At 45.9% G+C, this 22,895-nt stretch overlaps 2 protein-coding genes across 8 annotated transcripts in view; one reads left to right on the plus strand and one right to left on the minus strand.

Annotated features, from left to right (window-relative positions):
- The window catches only part of CEP78 (centrosomal protein 78), a 64,568-nt gene extending 63,450 nt beyond the window's left edge, over positions 1-1,118 (minus strand). For all 7 annotated transcript variants that reach the window (XM_075410776.1, XM_075410770.1, XM_075410771.1 and 4 more), the window contains exon 1: positions 820-1,118. The gene's annotated coding sequence lies outside the window, so the exon portion shown is untranslated. The remainder of the gene's footprint in view (positions 1-819) is intronic.
- A 4,597-nt stretch (positions 1,119-5,715) lies between these two features.
- LOC104333384 (guanine nucleotide-binding protein G(q) subunit alpha) overlaps positions 5,716-22,895 on the plus strand; it is a 139,029-nt gene continuing 121,849 nt past the window's right edge. Inside the window, exon 1 of the mRNA XM_075447267.1 lies at positions 5,716-5,890. Coding sequence (XP_075303382.1) covers positions 5,755-5,890 — 136 coding nt within the window. The 5' untranslated portion in view covers positions 5,716-5,754. The remainder of the gene's footprint in view (positions 5,891-22,895) is intronic.

Consider the following 22,895-nt stretch of genomic DNA (forward strand, 5'->3'; position numbering starts at 1 on the left):
ATTTCAATCTATGTAGTTCACAAATAATAAAAACACAAATACGATAAACTGGTATCCATTTCATGATAAAAACTGTAGATAAACAGTAGGACAAAAGTAATCACAGAGCAGGTGCTAATACTGAACACTTATGTATCTTCACTGAGCTGCTGTAGTACTGTGGTATCAGCTCATACTCTACCAAGCTAATAATACAATTTGTGTCATGTGGCTATGTCAAGTCCAGTACCGGAATTTATGACCCAGCTCCACCAGACCTGTGCAGACCATATGGGAACAGCTGGCAGATGCAGCTGATCCAGCAGCTTATTGCCACGGAAAGGATTATCTGGACTACCCTGTGCCTACTGGCCATTTCCCTTAAGCAGGCTCGAGGGCTCACCCGAACCTCTGGGAAGCCAGTGCAATTCCTTATGCTAATAGCAAGCTAACCCAGGAAAAAAACACCAATAAAATAGAAACCGTTCCACACAGAGCTAAGGATTTAAATCAGCCTGTGACGGCCAGGGCGCACAGGAGAAAGGTGAGATGGTGCAGCACAAGGAAGGGAATGGCAGTGTGACGGAGGGCAGAAGTCTCCCTCTGCCTCTTCGGTCCAACCCGCCTGCACTGTGAGCACCAGGGCAGCCATCTCACCCACAGGGCCTGCTGCCCACGGCGGCCATCTCGCCCACGGCGCCTAGCCGGGGGCCTCTGTGCCACTCCTGTCCCTGCGGTTGCCACGGGACCTTCCCTCCCCTTCAGCCTCTGCCTGCCCTCTCCAGCCGGAGGAAGAACAAGCTCTGGACAAGGCTTTATCCAGCCCCGAGCTTAACCTACCACTCGCCAGCACAGACATCGTCAGAGGAACAGCAGGCCACGAGGTCCTGTTTCGCGCAGAACTTTCCCTCAGCCCCGAAGGGCGGTTCCTGGAAGCGGTTGTGCGGCGCAGGAAGGCGGCACGTCGCCGGACGGCCCAGGAGCCGCCGCTCCCTGCGCAACGGCAGGGAGCTGCGGCCCTCACCGCGCCGGGGACGGGCCCCGAGACGCGGCCACGCTGACACCACCGGGATCCCCGACGAGGGGAAAGACACCGTTTCCGCTCCCGGAGCACGAAACGGGCAGCACCGCCCGCGGCCTCGCCGACAGCCGGGCACAGCGCCTTCCGGCCGACAGGGGGCGCCGCCGCTGCGCTGCGCTGCGCCGCGCCGCGAGGCGTGCGGGCGCCCCCCGCGCCGGCAGAGGGGATCCCGGCGGAGCACGGGGCGCGGCGCGGCCCCCCACCCCGGGCGGCTCCCGGGGCCCCGGGCGGCTCCGCCCTGGCCCCCGGCGGATCCTGGGGCACGGCACGCCGCGGCCTCCCCCCCGGGGGGCTCCTGGGGCGCGGCCGGGGTCAGAATGCTGCGTGGAGCCGTGGAGGTGCACGCGACGCAGCAACCCCCTTCCTGATCGCTTTTCTTCATTTTCCTTCCCGCCTCGCATTGCTGGGATGGGATGGGATGGGATGGCTTGTTGCACAGCCACCAACCAAGACTCTGGCAGGGGCTACAGTTACGAGTTTCCCCTGGCATTTTGCAAACTGCGGCAAACACCTGAAACAAAGTGTTAATAAAGGCAGCTCATAAAGAAAAAGGAGTATCTGGTGCTGAAGACCACAAAGTAAAAGACAAAGCAATGCCGAGGCGCTTGCTAGCACGCTCTGTTACGCTGTAACGTGCGTGGCAGTGGTGCTGCATACAACGTACTTCCCTACAGAACATCCCTCCGCTGGTGTTGGTAGGGAAAATTTGTAGGATCAAGAGGGCATTTGAAGAACAAAAGAAAATCGAACAATTCTTGCACTTTTTCAGAAATAAGTCATCAATAAGAACCTCGATACGCAAATAGGTAAAAGGAAGTTCTTTTTTTTTTGATTTCACATAAATCAAATGAAGAAACAGGCTTTTTAACCTGTCCGTAGTCATTCGCCTGCACGTTAGGATCTCGGCAAATAGCTTTTGCTTTGAAATGAGTAACACTGGGAAACTTTCAGAAGGTGATTTGTCAAAACAACACATACTGGAACAAATTGACTGTATCAGCCGAAGGAAATTGCAAATACTGCATGTTATTCATTTAGCAGTAGAGAACCAGCAGATACAATTTGTTGTTCTAAAGAAAAAACAAACAAAAACCGGATTAGGAAGGCATACTGGAAGGATAATTTGCTCTACTCAGACATACTGGTGGCCTCTAAAGTACTCACAAACAAGGCTGAGATGTACTCGTGCACAGCACTGTGAAAATGTCTTCCTAATGCACAATGGCAATCGAAAAGCACTTGCAAGATATTTCATTGCTTAAGACGGGATGCTGACTAACTGCGAAAATCCTGAGATGTTGCTATACATGATCTGCTGGTTTACTGTCATGTGAGTACCAAGTTCAGATGCTGTTTGGGATCTGTCAAAACATCACAGAAAACATATCTCAAGCAGAAGAGACCGAGGGGAGTGACAATAACTAAATTCAGGCATATGGAAGCAAGAAATTAAAAACTGGGACAGATTCGTGCAAAGAATGATACGGAGATGATAAAACAGAGTGGTGGTTCCCCAACCTTTGCCGGCTTCTGAGCAAGAATACTGACGACACAGGGTGTTTAACATCATACTTTGCTCCCTCTGTCAGTCTCACTTTTAATTTCCTGCGGCAGTAAGCAACATTAAAACGTCTCACAGGCAACGGGGTTGCTATGAGCCATGCACTGGAGACTACTCGGATAGAGGAATATGAGATTACTAATGCTACAGAGGAGGCTTATCAGGAAGCATCTGTGCAGGATTAGGTAACAGTATGGACAGTATCTATGGATAATAATTATCTGTATGGGCAATAACGGTGTCTGCCATCTACTGATCGTTCTTACTAGGATAAAATATTTATAAAGGATGTTTCATATTTCAAAACAAAAGCCAACTATTATGGAGATGAGGGCTGGAAAGAAATTTCCTGGCAGGTTTATTATCATGTAATTGTCCATAATGGGGTTCTTCTGACTTCCACGAAGTCACAAAGAAAACGGGTAAAACAGTGCGTAACGGCAATCTGCTGATGCCAGATTCAGGACTAAATAGCTCATCCATTAAAAAATCTGAAGATATTTATTCAGTGGAGACTTAAAATCCAATGATGTCAATGGGAGCGGTACACACAGATTATATTTAGGGTCCCTGGGGTGTCTTTTTTCATTAAAAATGCAAAATTAAATGACAGTTCTGTATTTGAGGTACACGCAGTGTTCATGCCTTCTACTCTGAGCATATAAAACGGTTGGTTAAGACAGTTGAGTGACACTTCATCTACTGGGGAATGCTACAGTATCGTCTGAGATGCGTAGTTTTTAGGAGAACCGTGGATTTTGATACAGTTCACCCAAAAGCTACAAACCCATCGACCCATTCATACCGGTTCTTTAGAAGTGATGCCAGAAGACGGCTGCTGCAGACTTCGAACGCCATGTAGCACGGTTCTAGGCAAAGAGCATCTATCGAGTATCTCTTGTGACCAGCACCACGCACCCATCTTCACCCTTCTGGGCCCTGGCTTCTAGAAGAGAACTCTGGTATGTTGAGAATTGATTTCATGAAGAATTTTCCCCTCTCCCTTCTGTTACTTATTTGCATTTTTGTGTAAGCCATCTCTGTAATTCAATCTTCAGAAATCTTTATTGGATTTAGTACAAATGCATTAACCTGGCACCAAGTCAGGTAAATACATAGATATACCTACACGCACACAGATTTTAAAATGAGAAGATGGTTTGAATGAAATATGATTTATTATTAACTAAAATTACACAATTTTGATTAAAACGAATGTACTAATTTACTGGAACAAAGAAACGTAATTATAAAAAAAGATTCCAAGTTGTATTAACTGTTTTTGTACATTATACACATCAATGTAATATAGATCGCTATGGGAATCAGCCATTTTTTAAAGCAACGAATATTTTCCTCATGCTTTAAAAATTGATCAAGCGTATTATTTTCCTATTTTATTCTCAATTTTCAGTTCTCTCCTCGTCTTACACTTTATGGCAGGCCTTACTTCATTCCTGCGGCCGGCACACACGAAGAGTTTCCGGGAAGGACGCGTGAACTGCCAGGCAGATGCCAACAGGCGCTGGAAAGGCCATCGCGCCCCAAGCTGGCACACGGGGCGCGGCACGCCCCGCCACCCGCTGCACAGGCCGGTGCGAGCTTCCCGGCAGGTCTCGCCGCGCTCCCGGGCGGAAACGGTTCCACACCGAGGTGGGCAAAGGACGGGCAGGTGCGGGGAGCTTGCGAACTCGGGAAAGCGGGCAGCCGCCCGACGGTGAGCCGCCCCCCCGGGGGCTCCGTGAGGACAGCGGGCCCGGAGCCAGGGCTGCGGGCCGGCGGCGGAGGACAGGATGCGGTGTGCGGGAGGCGGGCGAGGGTCCCGCCGCTGCTGCGGCGTCCGCCGTCGCTCTCCTCTGCCCGCGACGGAGCCCACCGCGCAGCGGGCGAAGGCCTCCCGCCGCGCCCATGCCGGCTGGCGGCGGCGAAGGCGCTTCTCCCGTCCCTGCCCCTTCCCTCCGCTCCGCTGTCCCCCCGTCCCCGCCAACCCCAGTCACCTCTGCCCAGGCGGGCGCCGAGCGAAAACGCGTGTGCCCGACTGAACGCGAAGGCAGCGCGCCCGGCGGGGCCCTGCCCGGCAGCACGCGGCGCGCAGGCTGCCTTCCTCGCGGCCATCTGGCGGGGAGAAGCCGCCCGGCCTCCACCCCCTCCCCTTCTGCTGCCCTCCGCCTCCGCCGCGGGTCGGGCGGGGGCGGCCGTGGGGCGCCGGGTCCGGCACCCCGGGGGGAGGCGGGGGGGGGAGGGGAGGGAGAGGAGGGGGGGCCGCCTGCCCCGGCCGCTCGCCCCCGGCGTGCGGCGGCGCGGGGGGGAGCGGGAGAGACGGTCCGCCATATTTCTGCCTCACCACGCCCGCCGAGCCGAGCCATTGAAAAGCCAGGCGAGCCCGGCCCCTGCCTGCCTGCCTCCTCTTCCTCTCTGGCGGCTCTCCGCCACCCGCCCCCTCCCTCGTCCTCACGGGCAGGGCAGGGGCGAGCCGCGGCAGCTCTCCCCGCCGCCGCGCCGGGCAGGAGGGCCGCCCGCTAGCGGTCTCTTTGCGGCGGGCTCGCCCACCCCGCAGGAGCGGGGGTCCGCTCCAGGCCTTGGGGAGCGGCCGGGAGATGTGCGCGGGGAGGGGCGGAGGGATTAGCGGTCGTTAGCGCTCGGTTCCCCGGGGCGGGGGACGCGGTGGTCGCGTCGGAGGGCGGTGGGGGCGTCGTCCGCCAGGGACTCTCGGGGACCGCGTTGGCTGCGGGCGGCGGCGAGGGGAGGGGAGGGGAGCAGCGGGGCGGCGAGCGGCTGGGCTCGGCTGGGTTAGCGCTGCCGCCGCCGCGGTGGATGTTCCCGTGTTGTTTGGCGCATGATTTAGAGGAGAGGAGGAGTTGGCAGCAGCGGGTGTCAGCGGCAGGGAGCGGGGAGGCCCTGCCTCTTTCTGCTCGCCCCTGTCCGTGCCGTCCAGGCCGGCTGCCTGCGCCTGCCCTGCGGCGCCCGGCGGGGCTCCCGGGCAGAGAGCGCCTGTGCCCCCCGGGGCCGGTGCGGCGGCGGGGTGCGTGTGTGTGAGCGCGGGGCGGCGGCGGGGGGGGTTGGGGGGGGGTGCGTGTGATTTGTGCCTGCGATTTTAGGGGGGTGGGGGTTGTGTCTGAACCAGTTAGGAAGAATGACTCTGGAGTCCATCATGGCGTGCTGCCTGAGCGAGGAAGCCAAGGAAGCCCGGCGGATCAACGACGAGATCGAGCGGCAGCTGCGCCGGGACAAGCGGGACGCCCGCCGGGAGCTGAAGCTGCTGCTGCTGGGTGAGTGCGGGGCTGGCGCGGCGCGGCCGCCTCGCCTCGGGCCGCCGCCGGCAGCGCACGGCCCAGGTGCCGCCGGGGCTGCAGCCCGGGCATCGCCGCCGCCGCCCGGGCTCCCCGCGGCCGGCGCGTTACATGGTGGGGCCGAGGCGGGCGGCGGCGGGGGCCGGCCGGGCTGCGCTGCCCGCGGGCGCTCGCTCGCCGCCTCCGCTGCGGGGAGCCGGCGGGGCGTGTGGTGGCCGCCTGCGGGCATCGCCGGCGGCGGGGCGAGCGGCTGCGGCTCAGCGGGGTGGGGGAACGGCCTTACAAAATGGAGCGGGGAAGGATGGCGCGGGGGGGGCAAATGCCGGCGGCGGTGTGCGGGAGGGCGATGGCGGGGGGGGGGTGTCGCGGTGCGGGTCGGTGGCGGCGGGTTTAATCCCGGCATTGTTCTGTGGGCCGGGGGGAGGCCGTTGGCCCACGGGTTGCGGCTTTTCTGCTGCGATTTTTGTTCAGTGAGGTAAACTGGGGTAAGGGGCTTAGGCTCGTGCTGCAGGCCGGTCTTTGGAAAGAAAAGGGGGCCGCAAAGCCCTAGACGCACACGCGAAGCTGAGGAGTGACCTGGAGCGTGCGGGAGGAGGTGACAGGAGCTTTAATACCTTTGGAATCTGCCCACCGGTCAGGAAAGAAAATCTATTGTATCGTTTCTCTTCTCATTAAAACAGAGGTTGTTATTGTGGAGCCGCAAGTATGCGGACGCAGCGTTTGTCTAACAGAGATTTGGCTCGCGTTGAAGTAAGGCTTTTGAATTAAAACACGTCTGCCCGTATCGAGCGTGCCGTGCTGCGTCGCGTAGCTCCCGTGGTGACAAGCCGCTGCCCGGGACTCGCAGGCCTCGCAACATGTCCGCGCCGGCGTCGGGGCGAGCGGGGGTGTTCCGAGTGAACGCGGGATGTTTATGCGGAAGATTTTTGTCTTGGGTCATGTATGTGAAAGTAGTGATTTATACTGGGGGAGTAAACTGCCTTTTGAGTGAGGTAAGGAGAGTTGAAAGGAACAGTCAGAATGCATTCTGGCGATTCCGTATGAATACGCTATTTCCTCCAGCTTGTCTTCTGGATGTGGAGAAGGGTGTGGAGAAAGGTGTTGCCATCCTGAACCGGTGTGGAGGCATATGCAGCGTTCCCAGTGATGGTGTTCTGTCTCAGTTTGGCCTGATCTTGGTTGGTGGAAGTGCACGTTATGACTGGTTTAGGATTCGCAAAGAAGATAAAATGGGGGATAGATAGCTTGCCTTTGCTTAATTTTGTGGATGTTTAACTATAGTTACTTAATGATATACATTCATTTCAGGAGAGGTGGTTGGCATATTTGGCTTGTTACTCAGGTCCATGTTGTTTCTGTATTTTCCTGATTTTTTTTCTTGTGGTGGTGCTAGAGGCTTCTCCCAAGTTTTCAAAAGTATCTCAAATTTACTGAATGGGACCAATATGTATTACCCAGAGAAGGAATTCAGAGATCCACTTCTGCAGTCAGTAATGCAGAGCTTGTACTGCTTTGCAGAGTCCTCCCACGTGAAGTGTCGGCAGCGGTAAGATTGGGGTCCGGCTGTGGCATCACTTTGGACCAGATGGTATGCGGTGACTTGAGGGAGAACAGGGGAGAAGCTGACCCGTAGAAGGCATTGGGGAAAACTATTTCGAGTGCCTGTGTGAAAGGTTTTTGCATTCATCAGCATCAGTGCAAACCAAGAGTTCTGACACGCTTGTGGAGGCATAAACATGGTGTGCTAGAGACCAAGAGGGGTGAATGTTCTGCTGCTCATACTCAACAGTGTATGTGTTTACTTGGGTAATGAAACAGCTACAGAGATTGTTGCTGTGCACGTATTTTTGCTCTTTTGCTTTGTCAGGCTCTGTCGTATGTTTGACTGAAAGTGTGTGTGCATGTGCAGATGTTTGGATTAACACGTAATGATCTCATCTTGTAAAACGCAGTGTAGTGGTGAACCACTGTTGGAGTTGTGGGACTGGGTAGAGATTCAAGTTTAGATTTATAAACAAATTTTGAGGAAAATTTTTTGATTAGTGGGCTTCTTTTAGGCATCTGAACTCTTATTTTTTTTTGAGTCACTCTCAGTGCTTCCCCAGCATTGGCAGCTCTGTTATAAAGTTGGTGTTGTTTGTGTGGATCATTCACATGGTTATGAGACATAAAAAAACATTTTAGAAAATAAAAGCAGCTGTTAGAAAGGATGAGGCTGGTAGCACTAAAACCACCTGAAATTGCTTAAAGTCATCTCCTTTTTTAAAAATTGAATTAGACCCTAACTGTCCTGTTACATGTCTTTCACCTTAAAAATGTAAATTGTGTTGCTTAATTTTATTTTATGTAAACATAGGCAAATGTGTTTTTGTAGTCATTTTTTTTCCAGAAGTGCCAACTACTCAGTCCCACTTGGAGAAGTATTGTGGGACTTAAAAGCCTAAGTAGGGTTAAAGGTTTTGGAATATGGGACTGAGGCGTATCCTTTGGCTCATAAAGGAGAGTGCTAGCACAGCTTAAGCTGAGCCATGTTAGTTGACCATGCATGTTCTTCAGACTTGGTGCAAGTGAAAGGTGTTGCTAACTCAAAAGGTTGCTAGGCACAAATAAGTGTGTCTCTGCCAGATTGTTTTCTTATACTTGTTTAAAAATTATATGTAAGTACATACAAATGCACATATGTAGCAAACATAGAAAAAAAAATTAACATTTTTGGATCAGAAGAGGTTTTTCCCCCTTAACTTGTGGAAAATAACAGTGCGTCGTTGCAAAGTGAGTTAGTTTCCTCCTAACTGTTACTGCATGACACACACACACGTACATGGTGCTTGGTACACCCTTCTTGTGTATTAATGATGATATCTTTTCACTTTTCATGTCATCAAAGAGATTAAAATGCGAAGTCATTTGTGGAAAACTTTTATTGAATGAGAAGATTATTTTTAAGTAGTAGTTTAAAAATACACCCTCTCTGTGATTAAATATTAAAATACTGCTTTTAGGTACTTTATTTTACATCATTGCTTAATTTTTGGAACAGGTTAGAACAGGATAAAGCATTTTTTTTTCACTGTTCTAATGCTGAAAGGCCAAAATTCAGAATTAGATGCTGAAGCATGTTACATAGTAGTAGTTCAGCTAGGACAACTTAAGGAACTTTGGAACAAATTCAGTCTTCGACTGAATTTGGTTTTAATCTTGTATATTTTCCAAATTCTGCTGGATTTCATTACCACTGAGCACTTTGTAAAACCCTATGATTGTTCTCCAGAGCTTAACAGTTGTTAATATCCGTCCAGTGTTTGCTGTAAAAACACTTACATTGTGTTTATAATTGGAAAAAAAAAAGAGGTGTTTTAATGTTTTATATTGTTATATGCCAAACAAAATGTACAGTGTTCTGCATGCTTGTATTTTAAGCATGTATGTACATATTTATTGTTAAGTGGTAAGAGCCACGTGCTCTAGCTCCTATGTACACCACTGTGCCTCTCATCCATAGAAACTTTGCATGGTCTCAGAAAGCAGCATGTGGGCCTGGGTGATAGATTGTGGCTGTAAACCTTGAATCCTGGACGTCCTCTGCCGGTACACTCTATATATTTATATTATACACTATTTTCTCAGGGGGAAAAGCTTTGGGTATTAAAGAAAATAATGTGGCATTTAGTATCTTGCTAGCTGTCTAGCTGTGCTTACCTATGTATAAACCTTCACCAGGTTAAGCACTGGAGGTCTGTGACAGTGTTTGCGATTTTGTGGTGTATTTGCTGGTATTGTGTCATGTGCAGAACATGTTTTTTTTAAGGGGGTGATGTTTTGACGTTTGAGATAGCAGCTGTGTCAGTGAAGAGAATTGCCTGATATGAGTGTTACCAAAGGAAACAGGTGGAAGATAAGCCATTTGCATGAGTGTGAAAGGCAACCAGTCTTATGTGGAAAGATGCTTTTGAACATAAGGTGAATATCCAGCAAGCATGTGGGGTATATATGCATTTATTTTCTTATACCTGTGTCAGCTGAATTAAAGATTTACATGCAGAACTTCGTGAATTAGGAAAGAGTTAGACTTTCTGTAGATAAGTTGAAGAGGAAGTGGGTCCATTAAGCCAACAATGGAGTACGCTGGTTTTATATAACTTTGTTTTCAGCTAGAGAGAAAAGCAGGCTCCCATATTTTTTCCTGTAACCTGTATTTGCATCGGTCTGTCCTACTCGCACTGAACACTTTCAAATAATTTCAAGTTGTTACCACAGTATATATTTACAACAGTAAAATGAACAAATAGTTAATGTACATCGTGATATGTGTTGTAACTAGACTAGTAAATCTCTCTTATTTAGCAGAAGCTGTTTCTAAGGAAATATGATTTCATTCTGGATGCAAAATACCTTGATATATTCATGCATAGACATGTATGTCCATATATAAGAATATCTGAATATCAGTGTGGTAATATATGAAGGACATACACTTAGGACATGTTGAAGAACATACTTATTTTTAATGCATCATGAAGGGATATTTTGTTTGCAGCTGTTAAAAAGGATTTGTTGCTGTTTTGACTTCTTTAGAAGTGATCTGCACCCACTGAAGTAATAGGAGCTAGCTGAGGGCCTGAATAGTCAAAGAATGCTGAGTTTTGTTCATATGTCAAAGAGCCAAGTGACCCCAAATTTGTATCTTACATTGATGAACAATATTGAATTAGTGCAGGAGGGAAAAATATATGCTGAGCAGAAGAATCTCTTGGGAATGGATATTTGAGTCTATGCTGCAAAGTTAAGAAATAATAATTCGTCTCTTTTAGCTGTCTCAAATTATTTTTGTTGGTGTATAATGGCACTGGCAATTTCAGTTTCATAGGGGAGAGCATTTCTTTTGAAATAATACGACCATCTTTGCAAAATTAATCCCAGGAAGGTGTGAAATAACATTATAAGGTAGATGTGTGATTAATGGTAATTAGCTTTGTTGCAGTAGTGGAATGCTATGAACACCGAGCATTTATTCTTGCCCTGCTGAATGGTATAAGGCTCGGGGAAAAAGCTCTTCTTGCACTCCAGTGCTACTATGTATGAACAGCTGTTATTAATAACATTATGTCAGTTTTTCAGTGTTCACCTTTTATTTACTCTAACTATAAAACCTCTGACCGTCCAGAATGAAAAGTGGGAAAGCAGTACAAAACCAAGGATGAATTAGGAAGTCATATACGCGGTGTTCTTAGCAGCAAAGAAGGAAGAGTGCAGCAGGCTTTAAGTATTGTTAACTCTGTGCAATGAAGTTAGATACATTAACACTGGAGGGCACGAGTCTAAGAGAGACCACAGTTTCAGAAGTTAAAAGTTTTGAAAGTTACTGGGCGAGTTCCAGGAACAGCACAAACGTTTTCTCAAGCTAAATTAAAGATTAAATCTTAAATGTTCCGAAAGCACATTGTTGCCCCAATAAGTAATGCTGGTACAAAGGCTAAACTGAAGGGTGATTACAGATTTTTGTCCTTTGTGGGTTTTCAAAGAACCAATGCCCTGCAATAATCAAACTACTTCCATTTGCGTGCTGTCCTTAGTGTTCAACAGGACTACAGAGTTTTATCCCAGGACCCCTGTGCAGATGCAGTTGACGACAGAAAAGTGCTGTTGCTGATTTCGTTCTGCATTGGAGAAGGTGATGTGGCTATTCCAGAAACAAAAATAAAACTTGCCAAACAAGATTCCTCCTTTGTCGATCTGTTCAGGCAGAATCATCCACCAAACCACTAATAGGAACGGTATGGTTTAGGCAAGCCCCACCATGGTGGTTCAGCTTTGTCTTTCTCAGAAGACGAGGTGGTGTGCAGTATGTGCATAGCTTGAATAAAGCAACAGAACATCAGGAAGTTTCTGAAAGTGGAAACCCCTGGTGATTCAGTAAATGGAAACGGTACAGGTGTTGTCATTGTTGTCTGAGCACAGCTGAGCTGTGCATGGACACCTTCATTTCAGAGCTTCGTTGTTTGTAAGTTAGGTTGACCTGCGCTGCACATGGAAGTAACATCTGTTAGGAATGGGACTAGGCAGTCTAGTTCCTAGGTCTGGGTCTGCTTTTGTCTCGGAGCAAATAGATGGATTAAATGTTTACCCAAGGTCCTGTCCTCGTTGATTGTCTATGCCTTTTGTTTTGTATCTAGGATTATGCCATGGTGGTCCCTGTCGAAATGCTTTGGGACTCAGCTTCATCTGTCAAAAGTCTGTTGAAGGAGGATTTGTTTTTCCCTGAGGAAAATTGTGGAAAGAGCAGTCAACATTTGAAATATGTTATATTCTTCCCTATCCCCCCCCGCCCCTATCCTGAAATAGTCTCTTCTCTGAAGAGATCAATGCAATTGGGTCCTTAACTCTTTTGAATTTAACTGAAAATACAATTCTGATATTCTTATCACCAAATGTGGGTCCGAAGGGTTGTTTTTTTTTTTCCGGAAGGAGCTAGCCACCGCCAAGAGGAGAGCTCCGGTTTACTCTTTTGTAGGAAGTTGGTGTAACTGGATGTGATGGAAACCCAACCTGTTAAGAGACTGTTTCAGTAAACAGGAATCAAGAGTTTAAAAATTATTAGTTTAGTTATGCCATAGCCATGAAATCATCTAAAAGAAATCCCCTTCTTGATCATAGTTTTATAAACTGAGGTACTGTGTAGTGAACATGTCTTAGGTATGTGTTGCAATTCTCCGTAAGGAAAAAATGTTTTCGATTTCACAGTATTTGCTCTTATGGCACAGGATGTACATTACTACCTTGTCTTGTTAGTAGGTCTGTCACTGGACTCAAGCTATATACTCACTTGCTGCTAGCATGCTACTTCTTGGTCCTTGACTAGTTGATTGCTCTAGCAGCTGCAAACGCAAAAGAAACAAGATGATCTTTGACAAGAATGCTTGTACTGGGTGAGAACATTTCTGTAAGTTAAGGAACGTTGCTTTGCTCTCCTTGTTCTATAAACCCATCACAGGAGAGTTTTCAACTCTGAAGACTTCAATGTTAATTATCCTGCTCATATTGGAGAGCATTGGAAAATAATGCTGAAAGCTATTCCAGTCCACACTTCTGGGTGAATAGAATCAGCCAGAACGTCAAACAGAAGGTTTCTGTAGCAGGAATTGCTAACTTACAAGGCCAGAAAAACTCAAAATGCATGAAAGTTGGGAAAGGTGCCATCATTCCTTGTGCTTTTGAACTGTTCAGGATTGGGAAATTGAGGATCGAGTATGGAACTTTTATTTTACTCTGATACTGGATTTACTAAACACTATCTCTGTCACTTCATGTCATAGACCAGAGCAGTAAAAGCAATGGAAATTAAATACTGAAAACTAATGGCATTGTTCATGTATCTTCAGTAGGTTCTTATGTAGCCATCCAGGTACTTTGATGGTTTGATGTTTGCCCTTTTGGATTGTGTTGTCTACATGGTGTTGAAATCAGCATTCTATGTTGATAGTGAAAACCTTTCAAAGGTAGTTTACAAAAAGGAACAGTGTTTAAAAAAAACCAACAACAAACAAACACCAAACCAAAAATACTCCTTTGTTACAAGCATAATTTGCCTTAACTCTGTTGATCTTACAGGAGAGAAAAGAATGATTCTTAACAATACTTCTCACTTCTACTTCTTTTTTTGTTTATTTTTGAACAGGAAATAATAGTAGCCTGGAAACTGAGACACTGGTTGTGGCAGGGTAAAAAAGTCTGAAGAACAAAACACATGGTTTTACACATATATTTGAATAGCTCAAGTTAAATTCTCTTTTGCTCTGTTTCATTTGATGTTTGTATGTTGATTGAACCTGACACTTAGAAGGATTTTCAGAAAGAGACAACCATCATGCCAATGTAATATCTCCTGTCCTGAGGCTCTCGGTTTTTATTAGGTGTGGTTATGATGTGTGCACGTGGTCATTGTTAAAAGTGATGAGATAGTAGCTTTTCTCGGGAGTGTAGGCCACCAAGCAACTGTCTGACTGACTTTTGAACACTGCTGACCTGGTTTATTATTGAAACAAATTTAGAGATCAAAGTTCCTTAATCTCATTACCGTTCCCCTGATCCATCAAGTCTCCTTTTAAATTAATTTTTGTGGTGGGGTTTCATCTGGGAAGTTACAGGTGTTGCACATTGTGCCAAAAGGATTTAGTGTAAATCACTCATGAGAAACACTTCTAATGTGTGAAACTTTTTTAATCCCCCAGGATGGAGAAATATCTTTGGCAATGATAAAACTCAAGCCAAAACACAGGCTATAACTTAGCCATAAGATCATGGAACAGTTCCAATTGGAAGATATGTGGGAACGTATGGAAGACAAGGAGGTGTTGAGAGCGAGCCATCTTGTCTTCACAAAGGGCAAATTGTGCCTGACTAATCTAGTGGCCACCTATCATGGAGTAACTGCATTGGTGGACAAAGAAGGAGGTATGATGTCATCTATCTAGGCTTCTGTAAGACCTTTGACACAGTCTCGCACAAGATCCCTCTAAATTGGAGAGATACAGATTTGATGGATGGACTGTTAGATGGATAAGGAATTGACGTGCTGGCTGCAGCCAAAGAGCCAATGGCTCAGTGTCCAAGTGGAAACAGTAATGAGTGGTGTCCCTGTTTAATATCATCATTAAGACATAGACGGTGGGATGGAGTTGCACCCTCAGCAGATTTCCAGATGACACCGAGTGGTATGGTTGGTACACTTGAGGGAAGGGACGCTAGGATCCCATCCAGAGGGACCTTGACAGGATGAGGAGTGGACCTGTATGAACCTCATGAAGTCCAACAAGGCCAAGTGCAAGGTCCTGGGTGCATTGCCCCTGCATTGGGGCATTCCCCTACATCAGTACAGGCTGGGGGATGAACAGATTGAGAGAAGCCCTGTGGAGAAGGATTTGGGGGGTACTGGGGGATGAAAAACTGGACTTGAGACGGCAGTGTGCACTTGCAGACAAGAAGACCAACTGTATCCTGAGCTGCATCAAAAAGAAGGTCAAGGGAGGTGATTCTCCTCCTTGACTCTGCTCTCACAGGACCCCAGCTGGAGTCCTGCATCCAGCTCTGGAGCCCTCAGCACAGGAAAGACATGGACCTGCTGGAGCTGGTCCAGAGGAGGGCCACAAAAATGATCCGAGGACTGGAGCACCTCTCTGTGAGGAAAGGCTGAGAGAATTGGGGCTGTTCAGCCTGGAGAAGAGAAGGCTGCAGGGAGACCTTACTGCAGCCTTTCAACACACAAAGGGGGTGTGGTGTGTAAGAAAGACAAGAGAGACTTTTTACGAGGTTCTGTGGTGACAGGACGTGGAGCAGTTGTGTTAAACTGAAAGAGGGTAGATTTGGATTGGACATAGAGAAGAAGTTTTTTATCATGTGGGTGGTGAGACACTGGAACAGGTTGCCCAGATAAACTATGGATGCTTCATCCCTGGAAGTGTTCCAGGCCAGGTTGGTCGGGGCTCTGAGCAGCCTCATAGAGTGAAGGATGTCTCTACATGTGGCAAGGGTATTGGACTGGATGATCTTTGAAGATCCCTTCCCACCCAGACTGGTCTGTGATTCTGTGATTAGTATGCTTTGGTAATAAGTAATTTCCTGGAATTAAACATGTTATACTTCTTCCCAACCTGATAGCTGGATGGAACAATGCTTTATTTTTGTGCCCCCCCCCTCCCCCCCCGAAAATGCACCTAATCATACTTTTGTTTTTCTTAGTGGGAAGAGAATGTTGAGAAGAAATAGCATGAGACTTGTACTGTGTTTTCCTCATGGTCTCTGTTTGTGTCAACATTGAAACGATAAATAAACTGAAGGAGATAATAAACATTTACTCTGATCCATGAAAAGATGGATTTCACTTAGATTACTGTTTTTCCTGGTTTAGCAGCTGATTTCATAGAAGGGCAGAACGGACAATTTAGGAATAAATTTGCTTTCATCAAAATGTAAAATGGAGTATTTTGTACGAACAGAACTGAGATTCATTGGATTTGAGTAAATTAGCTAATAGTGTATTTGATCTAATTCTGATGGTAGCGTCAGTAATTTACTTTTAAAGATGGTTTCACTTCTAATTATTTAAACTTGGCTGTTAATACCATCTGTGATCACAGGAATCTAGAAACATTCTTTGTCCAGAACAATTTTTGTTCTCTTAGGGTTTATTTACTTGATTCCATTCGTTCTTGCTTCTTATCTGCAAGACATGGTAATAATGAATTCTGATTCACTGTGGTTTTGTTCTGTGTTTGACTGTACAACAGTAATACACTGCTATTAATTATTAAATCTAGTTAGGGTTAAGAACTAGATTTGTGATAATCTCTGAAGATTTTGAACCAAAATCAGATAAACAATATGAACAGAATTTGCTAATAGCTCAACTGGGGCAGAACTCCCACTGACAAATGCAAACCTCTGGCACTGAACAGTGAAGTTAATATGTATGCTTTTAAGTTGTTTCCCTTGGAGAAATTTCTGACACAAGCATTCTCTGGGTAATGGCATTCTTGTGCCTAGGGTTTTTGGGGTTTTTTTGTTTTTGGTTTTTTTTTTGTTTTGTTTTTTCAATTTTTTTTATTTTACAACAGGTTAGTTTTGTTAGTGCAGTTTTCATTTGGTTACTCTCAGAGAATACTTTGGCTGAATCTTTTGATTTACAGACATTCTGGTCTACAATTTCATGTAGTAAAGTGAGGAGCATAGTACTTAAATTTTTACATTGCATTTTTTTTGTCTGTGGAGTTTTCCCATTAAATGATACAATGCCAGTAAAGCAGGAGGAGGTACATGGCTTTTGTTTTTTTAAAAGGCAAAATAACATGTTTTTTTATTGGCAGTTATGCAAAGTTAATGTATATATGACATGTCAAGCCGTTAGGGCACATTCTTATGTTAGAATAGCTTAAAAAAAAAAAAGTAAAATAAAGCCACTGTGACAGTACTTTGTAATGTCTTTGCTTTATATTTTAGTTGTTTCCATCTCCAAGGTGTGATGATTTTTTTCTGGCATAATCTCTGCCTGGGGAAATAGGTCATCCCCTTTGGTGCCTGTGTGTTTTAGTTGTTCTGTTTACATGATACCAAGCTACTTATGTATAGTGACATGCAATTCGCTAATACCTTCTCATTTCTTTGCAAGTTTTTTTTATGTGCACAGAGAGCCAAAACTCCGAGAAGTGGTCAGAACAGAGCCACAAGTAAGACAGGTGTTTACTTGTTGGTTTAGTATATCTGTTTTCTTTAATATTTCAACCTATGAATCTAGACTGTAGTTGGGGTATAGTGACATTAATTGTATGTATCACTGTGTTCAGCAGCTCTCAGGCTGCCTTGTATATTGCTTTTTTTTTTCTTGTTGGGTTTCTTTTTTGAGGGTGGGGTGTTTTTTGAAACAAAATACATGGCTGTTCCACAAAATATCAGCAACCTGTCTGATAACCTGTTTGTTTATTGTAGAATCTATTTTTTGAAATTAGATGAAGTATAAGAAATAAAATAACTACATTACTCAGGTTTTAAATTCATTATCTTCTTGAATGTTACATTTGGTAACAACTTCAAGAACAAAAAGAAAGTATTCCAGTATCCCCTGTTCATGGTTCAGTCTGGATGGTTCATGGTTCAGTCCTAACGCTGTAACTGTAGGGTGGATTTTCTAATCCCTTAGTCATTGTCGTAGCTGTCTTCCAACTCCTTTCCAACCTCTTCAACCTCATCACTGAACTACAGATGATCAGAATTGAACACTGATATGTATATATATTTTTATTACAAGTACAGGAGTAAAATTTTTCTTCTGCTAGTTGGGATACCACTGTTGAGGTGTGTTCAAGGAGTGCAACAGACTTCCAAGCCATGACATTAAACTACTTGTGTTTAGATGACTATCTGCAGTAACTCAAATACTCTTCTAAATAATTGCTTTTCAGAGTGGGTTCATTTGTTGTTTGACAGGCTTACATTTAACAGTATTCAGATGCACAGTCTTTGACAGTTTCTGGTTTACAGGTTCTTCTGATTACTTTTCAGCATAATTTCCTCCTCTTAGTTTACCAGTCCACGGCTTTTGTGTCACCTGCAAATACTGTCATAGTAATTCTATGTTTTTATTCTATCTAGTGGGTAAAAATATTTAAGTTTCTGACCCCAATCTTAATATTGCTGGGATCCTGTTTGGAAGACAGCTGTCTGTTGAGGACATTCACCTCTGTAATTTAATACTTACTGTTTAAACAACTATTACTTAATGCATACTATGTTGGTTTGTTGTATGATCAGTTGCTTAGCAGATGCCTAGCTCCTCAAAACCTCTGACTTTGTACAGCAAACCATCTGAAATGTTGCAACTGCATAGCTCTTGGTATGCGCTCTCTTAATCTCACCTCTTTCCCATCCTTTGGGAACTCTTTGATAAGGGGTGTGCGGACCTGCTGAGTGACAATGTTCTAACTTCAGAAGATCCTCCATAACACTTAACCTTCAGTGGGTGCTACAGTGGAAGTCATTGCAAATGTAGTCTGAGTTTCTGTTAAAAAAAAAAAAAAACAAACAAAACCAAAAAAACACAGAGGTAAATATTTGCAAATTAAGTATGTTTTTTTTTCCTTGTTAATAAATATCAAGTGTTCGACTGTGGCAGTTTAGTGAGGGACCAATGTGGTTGCAAGTGTTTTGTGATTCAAAAAAAAAAAATAAAGTGAGGTCTCACGTGGAGCACCAGAGATCTTCATTTGACTCCTTCTATTACAAATTTGTGAAATTTCCCAAATTTTTGTCTTGCCTATTCCAGTTTTCCGCTTTTGTCTCCCCTCCTGTCCTGGCTGCTGTTATGTTAATTTTTTTTTTTCCTCCTTGTGTGGAATTGAGGCTGTCTGGGCTATTTCATAAAATGTTCTTAAATGACTCCCAGTTGTTCCTGTTTTCAATCTAAATGCAGTTATTTACACTTGTAATTCTGTCAGCTTTTGCTAAAACAGCTCTCGTGAAACACGGTGTACCTATAGCATACCTCTACTACTGGTGTTGGACTTCTTTTGTTTACACATAGCAAATGGTACTAGCTCGTAATCACATGCTCCTGCAGTTACTTTTCACTGTAGTTCTGCCATGTGTTATTTTTCTTAAGCAGTATTTCTGTGTGGTGCTTTTGTGGTTTAGAAATCACAATTTGTAAACTTGTAGAAATACAAAGGTAATTTGCTTGAGATCTTTAGCATTGGTTAGATGGCCCTGGGAGGTTATACCTACCTCCCTTTTCATTGAAGTGTTTTAAGGAGCCCCACTTGGTTATCTGTCACATTAACTGTGACTTAGTCATCTGCCAAAGCACCAGCTTTTGTGTCAATTTTTCTGTATTAGAATTTAAACTGAAAACACTGAAGAAGCTATTCACGAACTTTCACTTGTGTAAATTTTTGTTTCAGTTATACCTCCCTCTTGAAGTCTGCCTCTCTGTAGGAACAATTATTTGGGTTTATCACCTAAGTGTCTAGAACAGTTGTACAAACAGTTTAAATGAATAATCAGATTAAATGGAGAAGTTAATTTTAATCTCACTTTGATTTTTCTGCCTAAAAAGTGCACCTCTCCCCACCCTCTTCCTCCCCTTTCACTTTCAATATTGCAACAATACTCAGACTTTTCTGGCCAGCCTGCCTTTTTGAATGTTTTTCTTCGTTTTCTAACAGTGAAAACTGTCCAAACTCTACAACTCCATCTTCCACAGAAATCCAGTGGCTGGTCCCCAAAATGAAACTCTCTGTCACGTGTTCTTTGGCAGTCTAGGATTTCACCTCTAGGTTGTTCTGTTTTCTTCTGGTATGGCATACCAATGTTGTAGAGTCTGGGTGTCCGTATAATAAGTGTGGGATGTTTAGATATTAATAGTTTGCAGGATTCAGAGTAATCTGTCTCATGGAGTGTACGTCAGGCACATGTGCAATTTTGCTGTTACTGTGTCTGTTAAATACAGTTGAGCAAGCCCCTTGACCTGTTCGCAGGGGCCTGCTTGCATCTGAATGGAATGCACTCTAATGCAATAACTATCCCGGCTGTCTGTGCCTGGGCCTCCGGGTACCTGCAGGCTTCTCCTGCCTGCTGCAGGCACAGTGGTCATAGCTCATCCACCTTACGAGCACTGTATGACTGTATGCCAGTGCTTTTGTGTATGGGTCAGTGCTTAGTGAATGCTGGCAGCAGCTGTTCAGCACTTCTGTGAAATACGAAAACAGCTTCAGGTTGCACCTTGGGAAATGCTGGCTTTAGAGGCTGGCTGTAAGGAGTTCTGCATCTTCCGCAGAGGGACCCTGTCTATCCTTAGGAGCTGAGTACTTCTTGTTATAAGGGAGGAAGTGGATGTTCCAGGACTTAACTGCAGTTGGGAGAGTCTGGGATGCTTACAGGATTCCTCATCATATTTATTGTCTAGGTTTCAGATTTTGATGGGCAGACTTGATCTTACCAAGATGAGGGTGTGAGAGGCCCATGGGGCTACTAGTTACTTGTGGGACTGCGTTCTCTTAGGTAACAGTCAAGCAGATTTTTGCAAGATTTTCAGATGCGCATTAACAGAGCTGAAGCATGGTTGGGACTTGACTCTGCACTGACAGGGACGCAGCCTGAGTTCCTGTCTGCTCTGGAAAGAATGTTTCTTCATATAGTTAGAGCATTTAGACTTCCTCTTATTCTGCTTGGTGGGCAGTGAGTTTGAGGTTAGGCTTCCCAGTACAAGAGGGCAAGGCATGAAGCTTCTGGAGAGAGTCCAGCAAAATGTGCCCAAGGTGATGAAGGGACTGGAACATCCCTTCCATGAAGAAAGCCTGAGAGAGCTGGGACTGTTCAATCTGGAGAGGAGAAGGCTTGCGGGTGGATCTCCTCCGTTTATATAAACACCTGAAAGGAGGCTGCAAAGAGGATAGAGCCAGGTTATGGTGACAGGGCAAGAGGCAGTGAGCACATGCTGAAATGCAGGAGGTTCCTCCCAAACATCAGGAAACACTTTTTTATTGTGAGGGTGGCTGAGCGCTGGCACAGGTTGCCCAGGGAGGTCATGGAGTTTCCCTACTTAAGAGATACTACAAAAAAAATCTAGACACAGTCCTGGGCGGTTTGTTGTAGGTGGCCCTGCTTGAGCAGGGGCTTGGACCTGATGACCTCCAGAGGTCCCTTCCAGCCTGAACTGTTCTGCGAAATACAGTGATTGTGCTGCAGTGTCTGCTTGCAGATACAGATCAGCTGTGTCACCAGTTTACCCCCATCTTTAGTTAGTGTGGGGGGCAACCCATTGGATTCACATTTCACTATGCTGCCACTCACTTAGTAGTTGCTTGTGGATGTGCAAAAAAGACGTTTTGTACACATGCCTGGGCCACTGTGACCAGGTGCCTGAGAGGAAATAGTGAAAACCTTCATTCTGCAGTTCAGAGGTGTTCCAGTGCCAGCATGCTTCTTTTGGAGTAACCACCTTTGCTTGTCTGGTGGGGAGGACAGCAGGGTAGCTTGTTGTGCTGGGTAGTGGGCTGTGTTGGGTAGTATAGGGCTGTCTGTCAGCTGGTCCCTGAACATCTGCAGGACTGAGGGGGACTGTAGCTTTAAGCAGGTGATTGTAGGCTAAGATGCCTCCAGGCATGATCCAGTGTCAGTACCCTCAGCGATGCTCAGTTCTGGTTTCAGAGGTCAGGCAAATCATTGTAAACCGAGTAGACACAGCAGGATTCATACCATCCAACTTGAGTACACACACTCTGGCAATGCTCTAACGCCATGAGTGAAGTATGTGCCTGATGCTAGGTGTGCATGTAAGCCCAGACCAGTACCAAAACATCCTGATAAGTGACACTTGGGTGTGGTCACAAACTCAGCTGTTTTGCCCAGTGCTCAGAGGTGCCCTGTGTGGTGCCAGAAAATTCCCTTTGCACAACACAAATCATTTATAGATTGAAAAAAAAGTAGCAGTAGGAAGAAATACTGTCTGCTCCTCCCCACTCAACAGTCATCACTAAAAGAAGTGTGCTGCAAAATCAGGGGATTATTTGCAGAAGTGAGGGTTAATCCTCACTGCCTGCATTCACAAAAGAGAGAGTTGTGAAAGTCTGGTGGCTCTCTGCAAAGGTACCGTGCATCAACTACGTATATACAAATGACTTCTTAAAACAGCCTGTCTGTACAGTCGAGGTTACTCTGAGGTCAGGTGAAAAGCGTGGGGAGCGAGGAAGACGACTGCCGGTCTGTAGCCCTGCCATGCTCAGGCAAGTGCTGGAGCAGCAGAGCAGCCGGCTGCTGCCTTGGCTCCTGGGAGAGACTAAAGCTGGCAGGACTTTAGCCTGGAGTGAGCGGCTGCCTGCTAGAGAGCCTGGTGGCTTCTCTCAGGGCACTTGTAGGTATGGTGAGGAGGGACACACACTCAGGTGCAGGCGGGCACCCACTGCCAAAGCAACAGGTAATCCTGTTCCCAGTGCTTTGTTGCTTTCTTCAGGACCCCCCCCTCCTAGCTAGTATTTGAAGGTGAACCCGTACCCTACAGCTGCCTGCTGTGCACCATGTCTCCAATGATCTAATGTCCCATCTCCAGTACCCTACAGCATCTGCTGCTGTAGTGTCTGCTGATGGCTGTGATGTCTGGGAGAGCAAAGCATGAGGCTCTGGTGCACATCTTAGCTCTGTCTGCATTTGCTGTGCTGCAGGGAAGGATGAAGGTATTGGTGTGGTCTTATGGTGAAACATCTCATGCCATGCAGTTTGGGAGAAATGGAACATTTGTCAGGCTGCACTGGAATGGCAACCTTGGCCTGTCAGCAGGCCTCTATTTTAATGTAAAAATGCTGCTTGGTGCTCCTGTGGTAATTGGGCAGTGAAATCCTTGAGGAGAGCTAGGCCTCAGCAAGAGAGAGCCCTCAGGTAGTCATGCTTGGCTCTTCACCATTATTTTCTGAAGATGGACTTGTGTTTTTTAATTTTTTCATAA

This window comes from Opisthocomus hoazin, chromosome Z (genome assembly GCF_030867145.1).
Source record: "Opisthocomus hoazin isolate bOpiHoa1 chromosome Z, bOpiHoa1.hap1, whole genome shotgun sequence".
NCBI lineage: Eukaryota > Metazoa > Chordata > Aves > Opisthocomiformes > Opisthocomidae > Opisthocomus > Opisthocomus hoazin.